Source organism: Eupeodes corollae, chromosome 3, assembly GCF_945859685.1.
Source record: "Eupeodes corollae chromosome 3, idEupCoro1.1, whole genome shotgun sequence".
NCBI classification, from domain to species: domain Eukaryota; kingdom Metazoa; phylum Arthropoda; class Insecta; order Diptera; family Syrphidae; genus Eupeodes; species Eupeodes corollae.
The window spans coordinates 74023130-74040858 of record NC_079149.1 but is presented as its reverse complement, the minus strand read 5'-3'; the positions used below and the strand labels follow the sequence as shown (position 1 = coordinate 74040858).

The 17729-nt window shown below is 32.5% G+C and overlaps 4 protein-coding genes across 4 annotated transcripts; all 4 read left to right on the top strand.

The window, feature by feature from the left end:
• The first annotated feature begins 3420 nt into the window (after window positions 1–3420).
• Window positions 3421–6538, top strand: LOC129951390 (E3 SUMO-protein ligase ZBED1-like). The gene is made up of 2 exons (XM_056063510.1): window positions 3421–5647; window positions 5801–6538. Exons 1-2 carry the CDS (start codon window positions 4105–4107, stop codon window positions 6163–6165), a joined length of 1908 nt encoding a protein of 635 aa, XP_055919485.1. The 5' UTR covers window positions 3421–4104; the 3' UTR covers window positions 6166–6538.
• A 286-nt stretch (window positions 6539–6824) lies between these two features.
• LOC129952407 (histone H2A) lies at window positions 6825–7204 on the top strand. The gene has a single exon (XM_056064968.1). It carries the CDS (start codon window positions 6825–6827, stop codon window positions 7197–7199), a length of 375 nt encoding a protein of 124 aa, XP_055920943.1. The 3' UTR covers window positions 7200–7204.
• A 1802-nt stretch (window positions 7205–9006) lies between these two features.
• Window positions 9007–17173, top strand: LOC129950590 (histone H3-like). Its single transcript, XM_056062520.1, has 2 exons — window positions 9007–9405; window positions 16763–17173. The coding sequence occupies exons 1-2, from the start codon at window positions 9007–9009 to the stop codon at window positions 17171–17173; spliced, it is 810 nt and encodes a 269-aa protein (XP_055918495.1).
• LOC129952406 (histone H2A) lies at window positions 14581–14960 on the top strand. Its single transcript, XM_056064967.1, has one exon. It carries the CDS (start codon window positions 14581–14583, stop codon window positions 14953–14955), a length of 375 nt encoding a protein of 124 aa, XP_055920942.1. The 3' UTR covers window positions 14956–14960.
• Window positions 17174–17729: the final 556 nt, after the last annotated feature.

Sequence of the window (17729 nt, the reverse complement as noted above, 5' to 3'; positions counted from 1 at the left end):
GCTGCTACTTACAAAGTTGATGTACAAAAACTTGCTCCGTTTATAAAAAAATATTTAAAAGGTGCTGTAATAAGTGGTAAATTAGTGCAAACCAAAGGAAAAGGAGCTGCGGGTTCTTTTAAATTGTCGCCTAGTGCCAACAAGGAACCAAAGGCCAAGTCTGCTGAGAAGAAAAAATCTGCCGCCAAACCAAAAGCTGCCGCTGCTGGTGACAAAAAATTAAAAAAAGTGTCTGGTGAAAAGAAAGTAAAAAAAGTAGCCGCCACAACAAAAAAAAGTGCCAGTGCAGATAAAAAGAAGGTGGAAAAACCAAAAGTGAAAAGTGTTAAAAAAACGAGTGCAGTTAAGGCAAAGCCAACAAAAGCAAAGGCAGCCGCGCCTAAACCTAAAGTGCCAAAAGCAAAATCAGCCACAGCAGCAGCCAAGCCAAAAAAGGCAGTCGCTGTTAAAAAGGCAAAGAAGTAAAATTTCCATTTCAATGAAAAACAAAGTTGAAATCAAAACAAAAATCCACAGTCCTTTTCAGGGCTACAAAAAATATACTAAAATGAGATATAAAAACTTTTTTTTTTTAATTTTTTATTAAAAAGGAGGGAGAATTTTTGGACTATCTCGATGATAGCGTTGAGATGCGATGGGCTGGTGGAGCAACGGCGACGGGATAAGTGGTGAAGTGGCTGGATGCGATGCGACGCCGCCGCGCGGCCGGCGCGCGCTGTCGCCGCTACGGGACTACCACTACTGAACAAACGGAAACGTATTTTGTTTTGCATTTATTTTCGCGCTTTTTTGTTCTACAGAAAATACTTTTTTTAATGAAATAGGTATTGCAAATGCAAACTTCATTTATTTGTATTCATATGTTTTTCTCATTGGGCAGAAAGAAAGGAAATATCAATACAAATAAATAATATATTTTTGCGCCTATTTTCTTACTACAGCTACTAGGCACGATGCGATTTGTCTGGGCGAGACTGAACAACCGAAAACGTATTTAGTTTTGCATTTATTTTCGTCCTTTTTTTGTTCTACAGAAAATAGTTTTTTATGAAATAGGTATTCAAAAGCAAACTTAATTTATTTGTATTCATATGTATTTCTCATTGGGCAGAAAGAAAGGAAATATCAATACAAATAAATAATATATATTTTTGCGCCTATTTTCTAACTACAGCTACTAGGTACGATGCGATATGTATGGGCGAGACTGTACTGTTTATTTTCTACTTTTTTGTGATTGGACGCGATGCGATGCCTTCAACAATAAATATCTTTCATAGAAAATACTTTTACTATCAAATAAGACAACAACATATTTTTCTTTTTTTGCATTTCTCTAATACCTACGTAATTATTGAAATGTTTCCACGCTATGTGACTGTACACGATGCGTAGAAAAATACAAACGAAATACTTTGGCAAAATGTAGGTATTTGTTTTCATGTATTTTTATGGACTAGACGCGACATGACGTATACCTGCAACAATTTACAAAATTCTTAAACAAAATATCAAGAGTTTTGTATTTTATTTCAGGAATTACATATGTTTTTCATATATTTTTATCGACTGGACGCGACATGACGCATTCCTGCAACAAATAAAAAAATTCTTACACAATTTATCAAGAGTTTTGTATTTCTTTTCATAGAAATTACATATATTTTCATATATTTTTATCGACTGGACGCGACATGAAGTATATCCGCAACAATTAAGAAAATTCTTAAACAAAATATCAAGAGTGTTGTATTTCTTTTCATAGAAATTACATACGTACATCTGACATCAAAAAACACAAACAAATTTAATTCTCTAATATTTTATACCTAGATGTTTTTGCGACGCTACGTGACTGTACACATAGCGACATAACTGGACACGATGGGTAGAACAATACAAACAAAATTTATATTTTTTTGTTTTTAGTTGACTCGGCATGATACACGTCGTGTCTGGAACAATCAACAAAAGTAAGTTTTGTATTTCTTTTCATAGAAAATATATTTTGTAATCAAAAATTAAAACAAAAAACAATATGTATTCCACAGGCAAAGAAAACATACATTTCTTTAAATTCTCTAGTTTCTTATTAAAAATTTTGTGACGCTTCGAGACTGTACTCGATGCGTAGAACAATAAAAAAAATCTTAAACAAAATAACAAGAATTTTGTATTTCTTTTCATAGAAATTACATACATCTGACATCAAAAAACACAAACAAATTTAATTCTCTAATATTTTATAGATATTTTTGTGACGCTACGTGACTGTACACTGTACACATAGCGACATAACTGGACACGATGGGTAGAACAAAACAAACAAAATTATTTAATAAAATGTATTTTTTGTATGTTTTTCGTTTCTACTTGACTCGGCACGATACACGTGGTGTCTGGAACAATTAACAGAACTAACTTTTGTATTTCTTTTGATAGAAAATATATTTTCTAATCAAAAATCACAAAGAAAAACAAAATAGATTCATAAAATCATTCCACAGGCAAAAAAAATATATGTATATACCTTTCTTCTCAAATCTCTAGTTTCTTATTAAAACTTTTGCGACGCTTCGAGACTGTACACGATGCGTAGAACAATAAAAAAAATGTTTGTGTTTCTATTGGACGCGACATGATTCACGTGGCGTCTGGAACAATTTACAAAATTTATTTTTTTCATAGAAAATACTCTTACAATCACAAATAAAAATATTTATTTAACGAATTTTTCCGCAGGTAGAAAAAAAAATATATTTTTTTGTCAATTCTCTAATCTCTTATTGATATTTTTGCGGCCCTGAAAAGGGCCATTTTTGAAGAAATTAAATAAAAAAAAATTACTTCAATCACAAATAAAAATATTTATTTAACGAATTTTTCCGCAGGTAGAAAAAATATTTTTTTTTCAATTCTCTAATCTCTTATTGATATTTTTGCGGCCCTGAAAAGGGCCATTTTTGAAGAAATTCAATAAAAAAAAAATTACTTCGAGCTTGTGTATTTGGTAACCGCCTTTGTTCCTTCACTAACAGCATGCTTGGCTAGTTCACCAGGCAACAACAATCGCACGGCAGTCTGGATTTCCCGACTTGTGATTGTTGAACGCTTGTTGTAGTGAGCTAAGCGAGAGGCTTCAGCAGCAATTCTTTCGAAGATGTCGTTCACAAAACTATTCATGATGCTCATGGCCTTCGATGAAATTCCAGTGTCAGGATGAACTTGCTTCAAAACTTTGTAAATGTAGATTGCGTAGCTTTCCTTCCTCTTGCGCTTCTTCTTCTTATCGGTCTTGGTGATATTTTTTTGTGCCTTTCCGGCTTTTTTAGCTGCTTTACCACTAGTTTTTGGCGGCATTTTATTTTTATAATTCACTTCACTTTCACTATTAACGAACTGCACTAGTGATGTGTCAACTCGAGTTAATAAACCGAGTCAACCCGGGTTACAGCTAAACCGAGTCAAACCGAGTAATATAAAAATCAAACCGAGTTGGTCGAACCGAGAGAACGATAACAAACACAGTGTGTAATACAAACCCGTGCCGTGCGTCGCGTCGTCGTCATCTTCATCGGTGTATGTATATAAAGTCGATCTCGATAGTTGGAAATCAAAAACAGTATCTCTGTCTTTTATAATACTAACCGAGTTGCATTTACTGATTCAATACTTGTTTGGAATTCGGTTGTGGGTTGTGGTTGGGTGTTGGGTCTGGGTTGGGTAGTATAGTTAGGTTTCTTTTCTCTTTCTCTTGTTGACATTTTTTTTTGCACATACATATCTGATGTGATTGTTTGTTGTGTGTGGTGTATGCGCCGCGCTCGTTGTGTTGTTTTGTTGTCTGATTCATCGAACCGCATCCGATGGGTTTGAAATTTGAATTGAAGTCGAGTAAAAGAAGTTTTTTTTTTGTTTGTATACAAATAGAGCCAAGCCCGAGTTGCTCTCATACCGTTGCAAAAGTATTTTATTTTAGTTTCTTATTCTTTTCTTATTGGGTTTTTCTTTTGCCATGAGACGGATGTTCCTGCTTTTATTGCATAATTTTAATTTATATTTCAGTTTTTTTTTAATTAAAGTTGATTACTTTACACTCTTACAATGCCAGGCCCTAGACAAAAATCAATAGTGTGGGAAGTATTTAAAAAATCAGAAGGAGGTACAGTTGTTTGTAAAAAGTGTTCTTGTTCATATAAGTATTCAGGGAACACGAGTACAATGATGGGACATATAAAAAAAAAACACCCAGGTGAGTTCCTAGATATTACTGACGGGGAGGTAAATACTGATATTGACAGTATCCAAAGAACGAATGCACAACCTTCTACAAACCAACAAGTGCGTAATGTTGCGATTGCACAACCCTCAAATTCAGAAGAAACTCCTGCTATTAATAAGAGACTGAGGCAGTCGCGATTAATAGTGCCTTCAAAACTTTGTCAAAAAAGTGCAGATAATGCTTTGGTTGACCTTATAGTACTTGATTTTCAGCCACTGCAAATAGTTGAGAATGAAGGGTTTAGAAGGTATTCAAAAGTGCTCAACTCTGAATACAATATTCCCTCAAGAAAAAAAATTGCAGAAATGCTTCAAGAGAGTTATTCTATTGAGTCAAGATGCTTAATGCAGAAATTACAAGAAATAGAGTATATTGCATTGACATCAGACATTTGGACGTCAGATAGCAACAAATGCTTTATAAGCATAACGGCTCACTACGTAGAGCAAGCAAAAATGAAAACGTCGGTTATTTCTACGTCCGAATTAGAAGAGAACCATACTGCTGAAAATATAGCAACAAAAATGCGAAAAATATTGGACGAATGGCAAATAGGTGCTAAAGTCGTAAGCATTGTGACGGACAACGCTGCATCTATGAAGAAAGCAGTCAGCGAAATTTTAAATAAACGCAATCATTACTGTGTGGCACATACATTAAATCTTGCCGTAAAAGACTGTATTGATAAACCAATTTTGGAAGAACAACCCAGTAATGATCGGCTTTCAATTCCACAGATATTAAGCAAATGCAGAGGCATAGTATCACATTTTAACCATAGTGCCAAGTCCTCATATGCACTGCACGACATGCAAATACAAATGAATACCGATACATTAAAATTAAAGCAAGACGTTCGAACGCGATGGAATAGCACTTTTTATATGCTTGAGCGCTTATTAAAAGTAAAAGTGTCTCTTTCCGCTACATTGCCACTTTTAGAAGCATCCCCATCTAATCTGGATTTTAACGAATGGATTTTGATTGAGGAAATAATTAAGCTTTTGCGACCATTCGAAAAAATAACAGTTATTTTGTCAGGAGAGTCGTACCCCTCATTATCGTGCATCATTCCGCTAGTAGTAGGACTTCAAGAGACATTAGCCAATAAAAATTTAAGTACTGAGTCGGCTAAACTTTTGCAAAGAAATCTACTAACTGTTATAGAGAAGCGTCTTGGTATTTATGAAGTTAATAGAACAGCAGCTAAGTCGACCTTTTTGGATCCACGATTTAAAAAGAAAGGTTTTGGAACTGAATCTCATGCCAATAATGCACAAATGTGGGTCATAGAAGAACTTAGGGATTACCTGATCAATAGCTCAGCTTCAAGTATTCAATGTCAACCTAGTACCTCAAATGCTGGTAAGTATTTGAATTTGTATTATTTATTTCTCATTTTTTACTTATCATATGAATGTATCCCTTATTTATTTTGAATTTTTATTTTTATTTATTATTATATATTATTATATACATAGGTATATATTTTTATATTATTTTATTTTTATCCATAAGTAACCGCCGAAACCAACGATGAAGATGACGAGATCTGGGGTGTCCTTGACAAAAAAATTTCTGAGACACAAACTACAATAACACCTTTTTCCTCAGCTGCAGGTATGGTGAAGCAGTATATAGATTTGGAATACCTCGGTCGGAACAAAAACCCGCTTGAATTTTGGGAAGAAAAGAGAAGTTTGTTCCCATCCTTGTATAAGCTGGCACATAAATACTTATGTATACCCGCTACGTCGGTTCCATCGGAAAGGCTGTTCTCCAAGGCTGGATTGTTGTGCAATGAAAGAAGAAATCGGTTAGCTCCAAAAAAAGTGGACCAAATCTTGTTTCTTAACAGTGCAAAAAAATCCAAATTAACATAGTTTAATCAAAATTATTATTTATGAAATAATTTAATATAATGAAATAATTTAAAAATCCTGTAACATGAAGTTCCTTGTTTATGTTTTGTACCTACCAAAGTTGCATTTTATTTATTGTTTTTAAAATGAATTAATATTTATTTTTTTTTTTTTAATTTTATTTTTTCTATTTTTTTTTGTTACGTACTGTACTACCTACCTATGTAAATGAATTAATAAAAAAACTATGCATCTCTTCACTAGAATGTTTGCCTTTGTTTTAGTTTTTCAAAACATAAGATGAAGGAAAATAATTTGAAAAAAAACCGAGTTGGCTAACTCGGTTTGCAACTCGGTTTACTTGAATTCTAACTCGAGTTGACTCGGTTAGAGAAATTAGCGGTTTGGCACATCACTAAACTGCACACAATGACGACTGAACGAGAACTGTGAATTTTTCTGAAAAACTCACGAATTATATTGTCTCTTTCCACAACGGCTTTCTAAGGCCACAACCCTCTTTTTTCTGTGTGCGAGCATACGAAAATTTAGATAAAAGACAGCGCACAGTTCGAAAATTTTGTCATTCTACAGTGTGCAGTGATACAGTGAACAGTGAAATAGTGAGCTCTCTTGTGTTTTTTCTTTTGTAAAAAATATTTAAAAAACAATAATATAAAATGTCTGGTCGTGGTAAAGGTGGAAAAGTGAAGGGAAAGGCAAAGTCCCGCTCTAATCGTGCTGGATTACAATTCCCTGTTGGTCGTATTCATCGTCTGCTGCGAAAGGGAAACTATGCTGAGCGCGTCGGAGCCGGTGCCCCTGTGTATTTGGCAGCTGTGATGGAATATTTGGCGGCAGAAGTCTTGGAATTGGCGGGAAATGCTGCTCGTGACAACAAAAAAACTAGAATTATTCCCCGCCATTTGCAATTGGCTATTCGGAACGACGAGGAATTGAATAAATTACTTTCTGGAGTCACAATCGCACAAGGAGGTGTTCTTCCAAATATTCAAGCTGTTTTGTTGCCAAAGAAGACAGAGAAAAGTGCTTAAATCTATGTAGTGACAGCAAACAAAAAAAAAACCGTCCTTTTCAGGACGACAAATAATTTCTATTAAGAGATGTGTATATTTTTCATTTTTTTTATATATTTTAAAATACGAAGAAGAAGAAACCAACAAACAAATGTTTTTTCTTTCTTTGCAAAAAGAAATATTTGTTTGTATCCAATCCGTAAAGCAACACATTTTTTTTTCAAAGAAGAAGAAACCAAACAAATGTTTTTTCTTCCTTTGCAAAAAGAAATATTTGTTCGTATCCAATCCGTAAAGCAACAAAACATTTTTTTTTCAGTTCGGAAAAAATATTTTTTATTTTTTTTTTTTTCAAAGAAATAGAAACCAACAAACATGTTTTTTTCTTTCTTTGGAAAAAGAAATATTTGTTCGTATGCAATTCTAATTTCTGTTAAAAGATGTGGTTATTTTTCAATTTCTTGTAGGTATATAGCAATTTTAAAATATTCTGGTACGAAGAAAAAGAAATATTTGTTCGTATCCAATCCGTAAAGCAACAAAACATTTTTTTTTCAGTTCGGAAAAAATATTTTTTATTTTTTTTCAAAGAAAAAGAAACCAACAAACAAAAAATGTTTTTTTCTTCCTCTGCAAAAAGAAATATTTGTTCGTATCCAATAATTTCTATTAAGAGATGTGTTTATTTTTCAATTTTTTGTATATATTCTAAAATATTCTCGTACGAAGAAAAAGAAAGCAACAAACAAATGTTTTTTCTTCCTTTGGAAAAAGAAATATTTGTTCGTATCCAATCCGTAAAGCAGCAAAAAAAAAAAATTTTTCTACGGAAAAAAGAATAAAATATGCAAAGCAACAAAAAAAATTTCAGAAAAAGGAATTTTATTTAATTTTTGTTTCCATTTCGAAAAAAGAATAATACAAGGAATAAAATATGTTTTTGCGACTAAAGCAAAAAAAAAAATTTTTCACAAAAAGGAATTTTATTTTATGTTTCCATTTCAAAAAAAATATTTTGGTACAAAAAAGTAAGTAAATTAGCAAAATAATTTTTTTTGATAATCATCAGGTATTTAGTATATACATACATATATTCATTGGCAAATGAAAAAAAATTAGGTATTTTGTTCGTCAACGGTGTATGATTTCTATTTTCAATCTCTTTTATATTTAATTGTGGTCCTGAAAAGGACCGATTGTTTGTTTCGAATAAAATTCTTAACCTCCGAAACCGTAAAGAGTACGCCCTTGTCTCTTCAAAGCGTAAACTACATCCATAGCTGTAACTGTCTTACGCTTAGCGTGTTCGGTGTAAGTAACGGCATCTCGGATAACATTTTCCAGAAAAACTTTCAACACTCCACGTGTTTCTTCGTAAATCAAACCAGAAATACGTTTTACACCTCCACGACGAGCCAATCGACGAATTGCTGGTTTCGTGATTCCTTGAATGTTATCACGCAATACCTTACGATGCCGCTTAGCTCCGCCTTTGCCCAAACCTTTTCCTCCTTTACCACGACCAGTCATTTTTATTTATTTAATTAAAAAAACACTTAAACTGAACTAGAGAACTGCACTGCACAAGAGTCACTGTTAAACTGTGGCTCTTCGCTCGAAATACCACAAGTATTTATACTTATTTTTCATAACAATTCTTAATTTTGATTGGCCAAATAAATCGACAACGAAAATGAAAAAAACAGTCGAACGGAAACATGAATAGCCAATTTAATGACTTAAACAGAAATCTACATTCGATTTTTCTAAAAAAATTGTGAACAAAAGTGTTGTGTTTATTAGTGAAGTGAAAAAAAGTGAAATCATGGCTCGTACAAAGCAAACTGCCCGTAAATCGACTGGTGGAAAAGCCCCACGTAAGCAACTGGCAACAAAGGCAGCTCGTAAAAGTGCTCCAGCAACAGGAGGTGTAAAGAAACCACATCGTTATCGTCCTGGAACAGTGGCTCTTCGTGAGATTCGTCGTTATCAGAAAAGCACCGAATTGTTAATTCGTAAATTGCCTTTCCAACGTTTAGTTCGTGAAATTGCTCAAGATTTCAAAACAGATTTGCGTTTCCAGAGCTCAGCTGTTATGGCGCTTCAAGAAGCAAGTGAAGCTTATTTGGTTGGCCTGTTTGAAGACACAAATTTGTGCGCCATCCATGCCAAACGTGTCACAATTATGCCAAAAGACATTCAATTGGCCAGACGCATCCGTGGCGAACGTGCTTAAATCATCGAGGTTAAAAAAAATATTCAACGGTCCTTTTCAGGACCACAAAATATTTAAAAGAGATATAAATGAATTTTAATTCAATCTAGTAATTACGTACCTATCGATTTCCACGATTTTTTTTTTATTTTAGGTAGAAAGATAATGTGATAATTTACTTTGAAGGCAAATTTTGAAAATGTTATTGCTTGCTTTCTATGCATAGTTTTTATCATACAAATGAAAATATTTATACCTACGCAAGCCAATGCTCGAAAATTTATGAATTTTGTTTTTCTTTTTTAATTATAGTTATTTTATAAGGCATTGCTTCTTTTTTTTATGTCTGAAGGCAAATTTTCAAGTAAGAATTTTTTTCTATGTACAGTTTTTTGTAATACTCGTAAAAATGTGAATTTGTCTACTAAGCAAGTCAATACTCGAAAATGTTTGAGTTTTGTGTGTTTTAATTTTTAATATTTCAATGATGTATTTTATAAGTCTATGCTTTGTTTTTTTTTATATATCTGAAGGCAAATTTTGAAGCAAGAAAGTTTTTTTTTCAATGTACAGATTTTTGTAATACAAATGTGAATTTGTAAACCTTGGCAAGCGAATATTCGATAGTTTATGAGTTTTGATTGCTTGATTATTTGTTTAAATTTTTGGTATTTTAATGTTTGTTATGGATTAAATATTTAATATTTATGAACAAAATAATATAAATATAGTTTTTCATTTGTTTTCTTGCTTGGGATAATGTTTAACAAATTTTCTAAGAAAAAGTCACAGCCTAGGGAAAAAATGCTACGCGTTTCATTACCCATATTGTTTTAATTTTATTAAAAAGAAATTAAGTAAGAATTTGATGAAATTTTTAGTTATTTAGTTTAAATAAACTATCAGCTTTATGTTAAAAATAATTTCAAGCTGAAAATATGTTTAATTTATTAAATATAAACATTCTTGTTGGTAAGTATTAAAAAAATACCACCAAACATTTACTTTAATTGTTATTAATGCATTGATAGATAGTGTTTTTTCAATCAAATTATTTATTAAATTATCTATTATTATTGTAAGAATAAATTTTGTCAATTGTTTTATAATATTTAGGTCGAAAAGACGTAAATTTTTGAAGTTTTAAGAGGAAACTAAGTTGCAAAAGTGTACAAATTATGTACAAAATGAATTTTTTGTATACCTTCGCTCTCTTTGATTCTCATTTAGCCGTTTCTGTAGGTGCGGATTTGGCGCAATTTTAACAAAAACGTGTTTCTATTTCTTAAAATTGTGCTCTAAAGTGATTAATAATAGTGATAGTGAATTCAAAATGGCAGATACTGTAGCTACGTCTCCTGCAATCGTTGCGGAAAAAAAACCAAAAAAAGCTGCCGCCGCAAGTGGGTCAAAAAAACCAAAATCGGCACCAACTCATCCTCCGACTCAGCAAATGGTGGATGCGGCAATTAAAACATTGAAAGATCGCGGTGGTTCTTCCCTTTTGGCAATCAAAAAATATATTGCTGCTACTTACAAAGTTGATGTACAAAAACTTGCTCCGTTTATAAAAAAATATTTAAAAGGTGCTGTAATAAGTGGTAAATTAGTGCAAACCAAAGGAAAAGGAGCTGCGGGTTCTTTTAAATTGTCGCCTAGTGCCAACAAGGAACCAAAGGCCAAGTCTGCTGAGAAGAAAAAATCTGCCGCCAAACCAAAAGCTGCCGCTGCTGGTGACAAAAAATTAAAAAAAGTGTCTGGTGAAAAGAAAGTAAAAAAAGTAGCCGCCACAACAAAAAAAAGTGCCAGTGCAGATAAAAAGAAGGTGGAAAAACCAAAAGTGAAAAGTGTTAAAAAAACGAGTGCAGTTAAGGCAAAGCCAACAAAAGCAAAGGCAGCCGCGCCTAAACCTAAAGTGCCAAAAGCAAAATCAGCCACAGCAGCAGCCAAGCCAAAAAAGGCAGTCGCTGTTAAAAAGGCAAAGAAGTAAAATTTCCATTTCAATGAAAAACAAAGTTGAAATCAAAACAAAAATCCACAGTCCTTTTCAGGGCTACAAAAAATATACTAAAATGAGATATAAAAACTTTTTTTTTTTAATTTTTTATTAAAAAGGAGGGAGAATTTTTGGACTATCTCGATGATAGCGTTGAGATGCGATGGGCTGGTGGAGCAACGGCGACGGGATAAGTGGTGAAGTGGCTGGATGCGATGCGACGCCGCCGCGCGGCCGGCGCGCGCTGTCGCCGCTACGGGACTACCACTACTGAACAAACGGAAACGTATTTTGTTTTGCATTTATTTTCGCGCTTTTTTGTTCTACAGAAAATACTTTTTTTAATGAAATAGGTATTGCAAATGCAAACTTCATTTATTTGTATTCATATGTTTTTCTCATTGGGCAGAAAGAAAGGAAATATCAATACAAATAAATAATATATTTTTGCGCCTATTTTCTTACTACAGCTACTAGGCACGATGCGATTTGTCTGGGCGAGACTGAACAACCGAAAACGTATTTAGTTTTGCATTTATTTTCGTCCTTTTTTTGTTCTACAGAAAATAGTTTTTTATGAAATAGGTATTCAAAAGCAAACTTAATTTATTTGTATTCATATGTATTTCTCATTGGGCAGAAAGAAAGGAAATATCAATACAAATAAATAATATATATTTTTGCGCCTATTTTCTAACTACAGCTACTAGGTACGATGCGATATGTATGGGCGAGACTGTACTGTTTATTTTCTACTTTTTTGTGATTGGACGCGATGCGATGCCTTCAACAATAAATATCTTTCATAGAAAATACTTTTACTATCAAATAAGACAACAACATATTTTTCTTTTTTTGCATTTCTCTAATACCTACGTAATTATTGAAATGTTTCCACGCTATGTGACTGTACACGATGCGTAGAAAAATACAAACGAAATACTTTGGCAAAATGTAGGTATTTGTTTTCATGTATTTTTATGGACTAGACGCGACATGACGTATACCTGCAACAATTTACAAAATTCTTAAACAAAATATCAAGAGTTTTGTATTTTATTTCAGGAATTACATATGTTTTTCATATATTTTTATCGACTGGACGCGACATGACGCATTCCTGCAACAAATAAAAAAATTCTTACACAATTTATCAAGAGTTTTGTATTTCTTTTCATAGAAATTACATATATTTTCATATATTTTTATCGACTGGACGCGACATGAAGTATATCCGCAACAATTAAGAAAATTCTTAAACAAAATATCAAGAGTGTTGTATTTCTTTTCATAGAAATTACATACGTACATCTGACATCAAAAAACACAAACAAATTTAATTCTCTAATATTTTATACCTAGATGTTTTTGCGACGCTACGTGACTGTACACATAGCGACATAACTGGACACGATGGGTAGAACAATACAAACAAAATTTATATTTTTTTGTTTTTAGTTGACTCGGCATGATACACGTCGTGTCTGGAACAATCAACAAAAGTAAGTTTTGTATTTCTTTTCATAGAAAATATATTTTGTAATCAAAAATTAAAACAAAAAACAATATGTATTCCACAGGCAAAGAAAACATACATTTCTTTAAATTCTCTAGTTTCTTATTAAAAATTTTGTGACGCTTCGAGACTGTACTCGATGCGTAGAACAATAAAAAAAATCTTAAACAAAATAACAAGAATTTTGTATTTCTTTTCATAGAAATTACATACATCTGACATCAAAAAACACAAACAAATTTAATTCTCTAATATTTTATAGATATTTTTGTGACGCTACGTGACTGTACACTGTACACATAGCGACATAACTGGACACGATGGGTAGAACAAAACAAACAAAATTATTTAATAAAATGTATTTTTTGTATGTTTTTCGTTTCTACTTGACTCGGCACGATACACGTGGTGTCTGGAACAATTAACAGAACTAACTTTTGTATTTCTTTTGATAGAAAATATATTTTCTAATCAAAAATCACAAAGAAAAACAAAATAGATTCATAAAATCATTCCACAGGCAAAAAAAATATATGTATATACCTTTCTTCTCAAATCTCTAGTTTCTTATTAAAACTTTTGCGACGCTTCGAGACTGTACACGATGCGTAGAACAATAAAAAAAATGTTTGTGTTTCTATTGGACGCGACATGATTCACGTGGCGTCTGGAACAATTTACAAAATTTATTTTTTTCATAGAAAATACTCTTACAATCACAAATAAAAATATTTATTTAACGAATTTTTCCGCAGGTAGAAAAAAAAATATATTTTTTTGTCAATTCTCTAATCTCTTATTGATATTTTTGCGGCCCTGAAAAGGGCCATTTTTGAAGAAATTAAATAAAAAAAAATTACTTCAATCACAAATAAAAATATTTATTTAACGAATTTTTCCGCAGGTAGAAAAAATATTTTTTTTTCAATTCTCTAATCTCTTATTGATATTTTTGCGGCCCTGAAAAGGGCCATTTTTGAAGAAATTCAATAAAAAAAAAATTACTTCGAGCTTGTGTATTTGGTAACCGCCTTTGTTCCTTCACTAACAGCATGCTTGGCTAGTTCACCAGGCAACAACAATCGCACGGCAGTCTGGATTTCCCGACTTGTGATTGTTGAACGCTTGTTGTAGTGAGCTAAGCGAGAGGCTTCAGCAGCAATTCTTTCGAAGATGTCGTTCACAAAACTATTCATGATGCTCATGGCCTTCGATGAAATTCCAGTGTCAGGATGAACTTGCTTCAAAACTTTGTAAATGTAGATTGCGTAGCTTTCCTTCCTCTTGCGCTTCTTCTTCTTATCGGTCTTGGTGATATTTTTTTGTGCCTTTCCGGCTTTTTTAGCTGCTTTACCACTAGTTTTTGGCGGCATTTTATTTTTATAATTCACTTCACTTTCACTATTAACGAACTGCACACAATGACGACTGAACGAGAACTGTGAATTTTTCTGAAAAACTCACGAATTATATTGTCTCTTTCCACAACGGCTTTCTAAGGCCACAACCCTCTTTTTTCTGTGTGCGAGCATACGAAAATTTAGATAAAAGACAGCGCACAGTTCGAAAATTTTGTCATTCTACAGTGTGCAGTGATACAGTGAACAGTGAAATAGTGAGCTCTCTTGTGTTTTTTCTTTTGTAAAAAATATTTAAAAAACAATAATATAAAATGTCTGGTCGTGGTAAAGGTGGAAAAGTGAAGGGAAAGGCAAAGTCCCGCTCTAATCGTGCTGGATTACAATTCCCTGTTGGTCGTATTCATCGTCTGCTGCGAAAGGGAAACTATGCTGAGCGCGTCGGAGCCGGTGCCCCTGTGTATTTGGCAGCTGTGATGGAATATTTGGCGGCAGAAGTCTTGGAATTGGCGGGAAATGCTGCTCGTGACAACAAAAAAACTAGAATTATTCCCCGCCATTTGCAATTGGCTATTCGGAACGACGAGGAATTGAATAAATTACTTTCTGGAGTCACAATCGCACAAGGAGGTGTTCTTCCAAATATTCAAGCTGTTTTGTTGCCAAAGAAGACAGAGAAAAGTGCTTAAATCTATGTAGTGACAGCAAACAAAAAAAAAACCGTCCTTTTCAGGACGACAAATAATTTCTATTAAGAGATGTGTATATTTTTCATTTTTTTTATATATTTTAAAATACGAAGAAGAAGAAACCAACAAACAAATGTTTTTTCTTTCTTTGCAAAAAGAAATATTTGTTTGTATCCAATCCGTAAAGCAACACATTTTTTTTTCAAAGAAGAAGAAACCAAACAAATGTTTTTTCTTCCTTTGCAAAAAGAAATATTTGTTCGTATCCAATCCGTAAAGCAACAAAACATTTTTTTTTCAGTTCGGAAAAAATATTTTTTATTTTTTTTTTTTTCAAAGAAATAGAAACCAACAAACATGTTTTTTTCTTTCTTTGGAAAAAGAAATATTTGTTCGTATGCAATTCTAATTTCTGTTAAAAGATGTGGTTATTTTTCAATTTCTTGTAGGTATATAGCAATTTTAAAATATTCTGGTACGAAGAAAAAGAAATATTTGTTCGTATCCAATCCGTAAAGCAACAAAACATTTTTTTTTCAGTTCGGAAAAAATATTTTTTATTTTTTTTCAAAGAAAAAGAAACCAACAAACAAAAAATGTTTTTTTCTTCCTCTGCAAAAAGAAATATTTGTTCGTATCCAATAATTTCTATTAAGAGATGTGTTTATTTTTCAATTTTTTGTATATATTCTAAAATATTCTCGTACGAAGAAAAAGAAAGCAACAAACAAATGTTTTTTCTTCCTTTGGAAAAAGAAATATTTGTTCGTATCCAATCCGTAAAGCAGCAAAAAAAAAAAATTTTTCTACGGAAAAAAGAATAAAATATGCAAAGCAACAAAAAAAATTTCAGAAAAAGGAATTTTATTTAATTTTTGTTTCCATTTCGAAAAAAGAATAATACAAGGAATAAAATATGTTTTTGCGACTAAAGCAAAAAAAAAAATTTTTCACAAAAAGGAATTTTATTTTATGTTTCCATTTCAAAAAAAATATTTTGGTACAAAAAAGTAAGTAAATTAGCAAAATAATTTTTTTTGATAATCATCAGGTATTTAGTATATACATACATATATTCATTGGCAAATGAAAAAAAATTAGGTATTTTGTTCGTCAACGGTGTATGATTTCTATTTTCAATCTCTTTTATATTTAATTGTGGTCCTGAAAAGGACCGATTGTTTGTTTCGAATAAAATTCTTAACCTCCGAAACCGTAAAGAGTACGCCCTTGTCTCTTCAAAGCGTAAACTACATCCATAGCTGTAACTGTCTTACGCTTAGCGTGTTCGGTGTAAGTAACGGCATCTCGGATAACATTTTCCAGAAAAACTTTCAACACTCCACGTGTTTCTTCGTAAATCAAACCAGAAATACGTTTTACACCTCCACGACGAGCCAATCGACGAATTGCTGGTTTCGTGATTCCTTGAATGTTATCACGCAATACCTTACGATGCCGCTTAGCTCCGCCTTTGCCCAAACCTTTTCCTCCTTTACCACGACCAGTCATTTTTATTTATTTAATTAAAAAAACACTTAAACTGAACTAGAGAACTGCACTGCACAAGAGTCACTGTTAAACTGTGGCTCTTCGCTCGAAATACCACAAGTATTTATACTTATTTTTCATAACAATTCTTAATTTTGATTGGCCAAATAAATCGACAACGAAAATGAAAAAAACAGTCGAACGGAAACATGAATAGCCAATTTAATGACTTAAACAGAAATCTACATTCGATTTTTCTAAAAAAATTGTGAACAAAAGTGTTGTGTTTATTAGTGAAGTGAAAAAAAGTGAAATCATGGCTCGTACAAAGCAAACTGCCCGTAAATCGACTGGTGGAAAAGCCCCACGTAAGCAACTGGCAACAAAGGCAGCTCGTAAAAGTGCTCCAGCAACAGGAGGTGTAAAGAAACCACATCGTTATCGTCCTGGAACAGTGGCTCTTCGTGAGATTCGTCGTTATCAGAAAAGCACCGAATTGTTAATTCGTAAATTGCCTTTCCAACGTTTAGTTCGTGAAATTGCTCAAGATTTCAAAACAGATTTGCGTTTCCAGAGCTCAGCTGTTATGGCGCTTCAAGAAGCAAGTGAAGCTTATTTGGTTGGCCTGTTTGAAGACACAAATTTGTGCGCCATCCATGCCAAACGTGTCACAATTATGCCAAAAGACATTCAATTGGCCAGACGCATCCGTGGCGAACGTGCTTAAATCATCGAGGTTAAAAAAAATATTCAACGGTCCTTTTCAGGACCACAAAATATTTAAAAGAGATATAAATGAATTTTAATTCAATCTAGTAATTACGTACCTATCGATTTCCACGATTTTTTTTTTATTTTAGGTAGAAAGATAATGTGATAATTTACTTTGAAGGCAAATTTTGAAAATGTTATTGCTTGCTTTCTATGCATAGTTTTTATCATACAAATGAAAATATTTATACCTACGCAAGCCAATGCTCGAAAATGTATGAATTTTGTTTTTCTTTTTTAATTATAGTTATTTTATAAGGCATTGCTTCTTTTTTTTATGTCTGAAGGCAAATTTTCAAGTAAGAATTTTTTTCTATGTACAGTTTTTTGTAATACTCGTAAAAATGTGAATTTGTCTACTAAGCAAGTCAATACTCGAAAATGTTTGAGTTTTGTGTGTTTTAATTTTTAATATTTCAATGATGTATTTTATAAGTCTATGCTTTGTTTTTTTTTATATATCTGAAGGCAAATTTTGAAGCAAGAAAGTTTTTTTTTCAATGTACAGATTT

Bases quoted from the DNA above. Each gene is read 5' to 3' on its own strand.
- LOC129950590 (XM_056062520.1), top strand. From the start codon at position 9,007: ATGGCTCGTACAAAGCAAACTGCCCGTAAATCGACTGGTGGAAAAGCC. The intron at 9,406-16,762 runs GAACGTGCTTAA...AAAAGTGAAATC, and splicing joins TGGCCAGACGCATCCGTGGC to ATGGCTCGTACAAAGCAAAC.
- LOC129952407 (XM_056064968.1), top strand. From the start codon at position 6,825: ATGTCTGGTCGTGGTAAAGGTGGAAAAGTGAAGGGAAAGGCAAAGTCC.
- LOC129952406 (XM_056064967.1), top strand. From the start codon at position 14,581: ATGTCTGGTCGTGGTAAAGGTGGAAAAGTGAAGGGAAAGGCAAAGTCC.
- LOC129951390 (XM_056063510.1), top strand. From the start codon at position 4,105: ATGCCAGGCCCTAGACAAAAATCAATAGTGTGGGAAGTATTTAAAAAA. The intron at 5,648-5,800 runs GTAAGTATTTGA...TTTATCCATAAG, and splicing joins ACCTAGTACCTCAAATGCTG to TAACCGCCGAAACCAACGAT.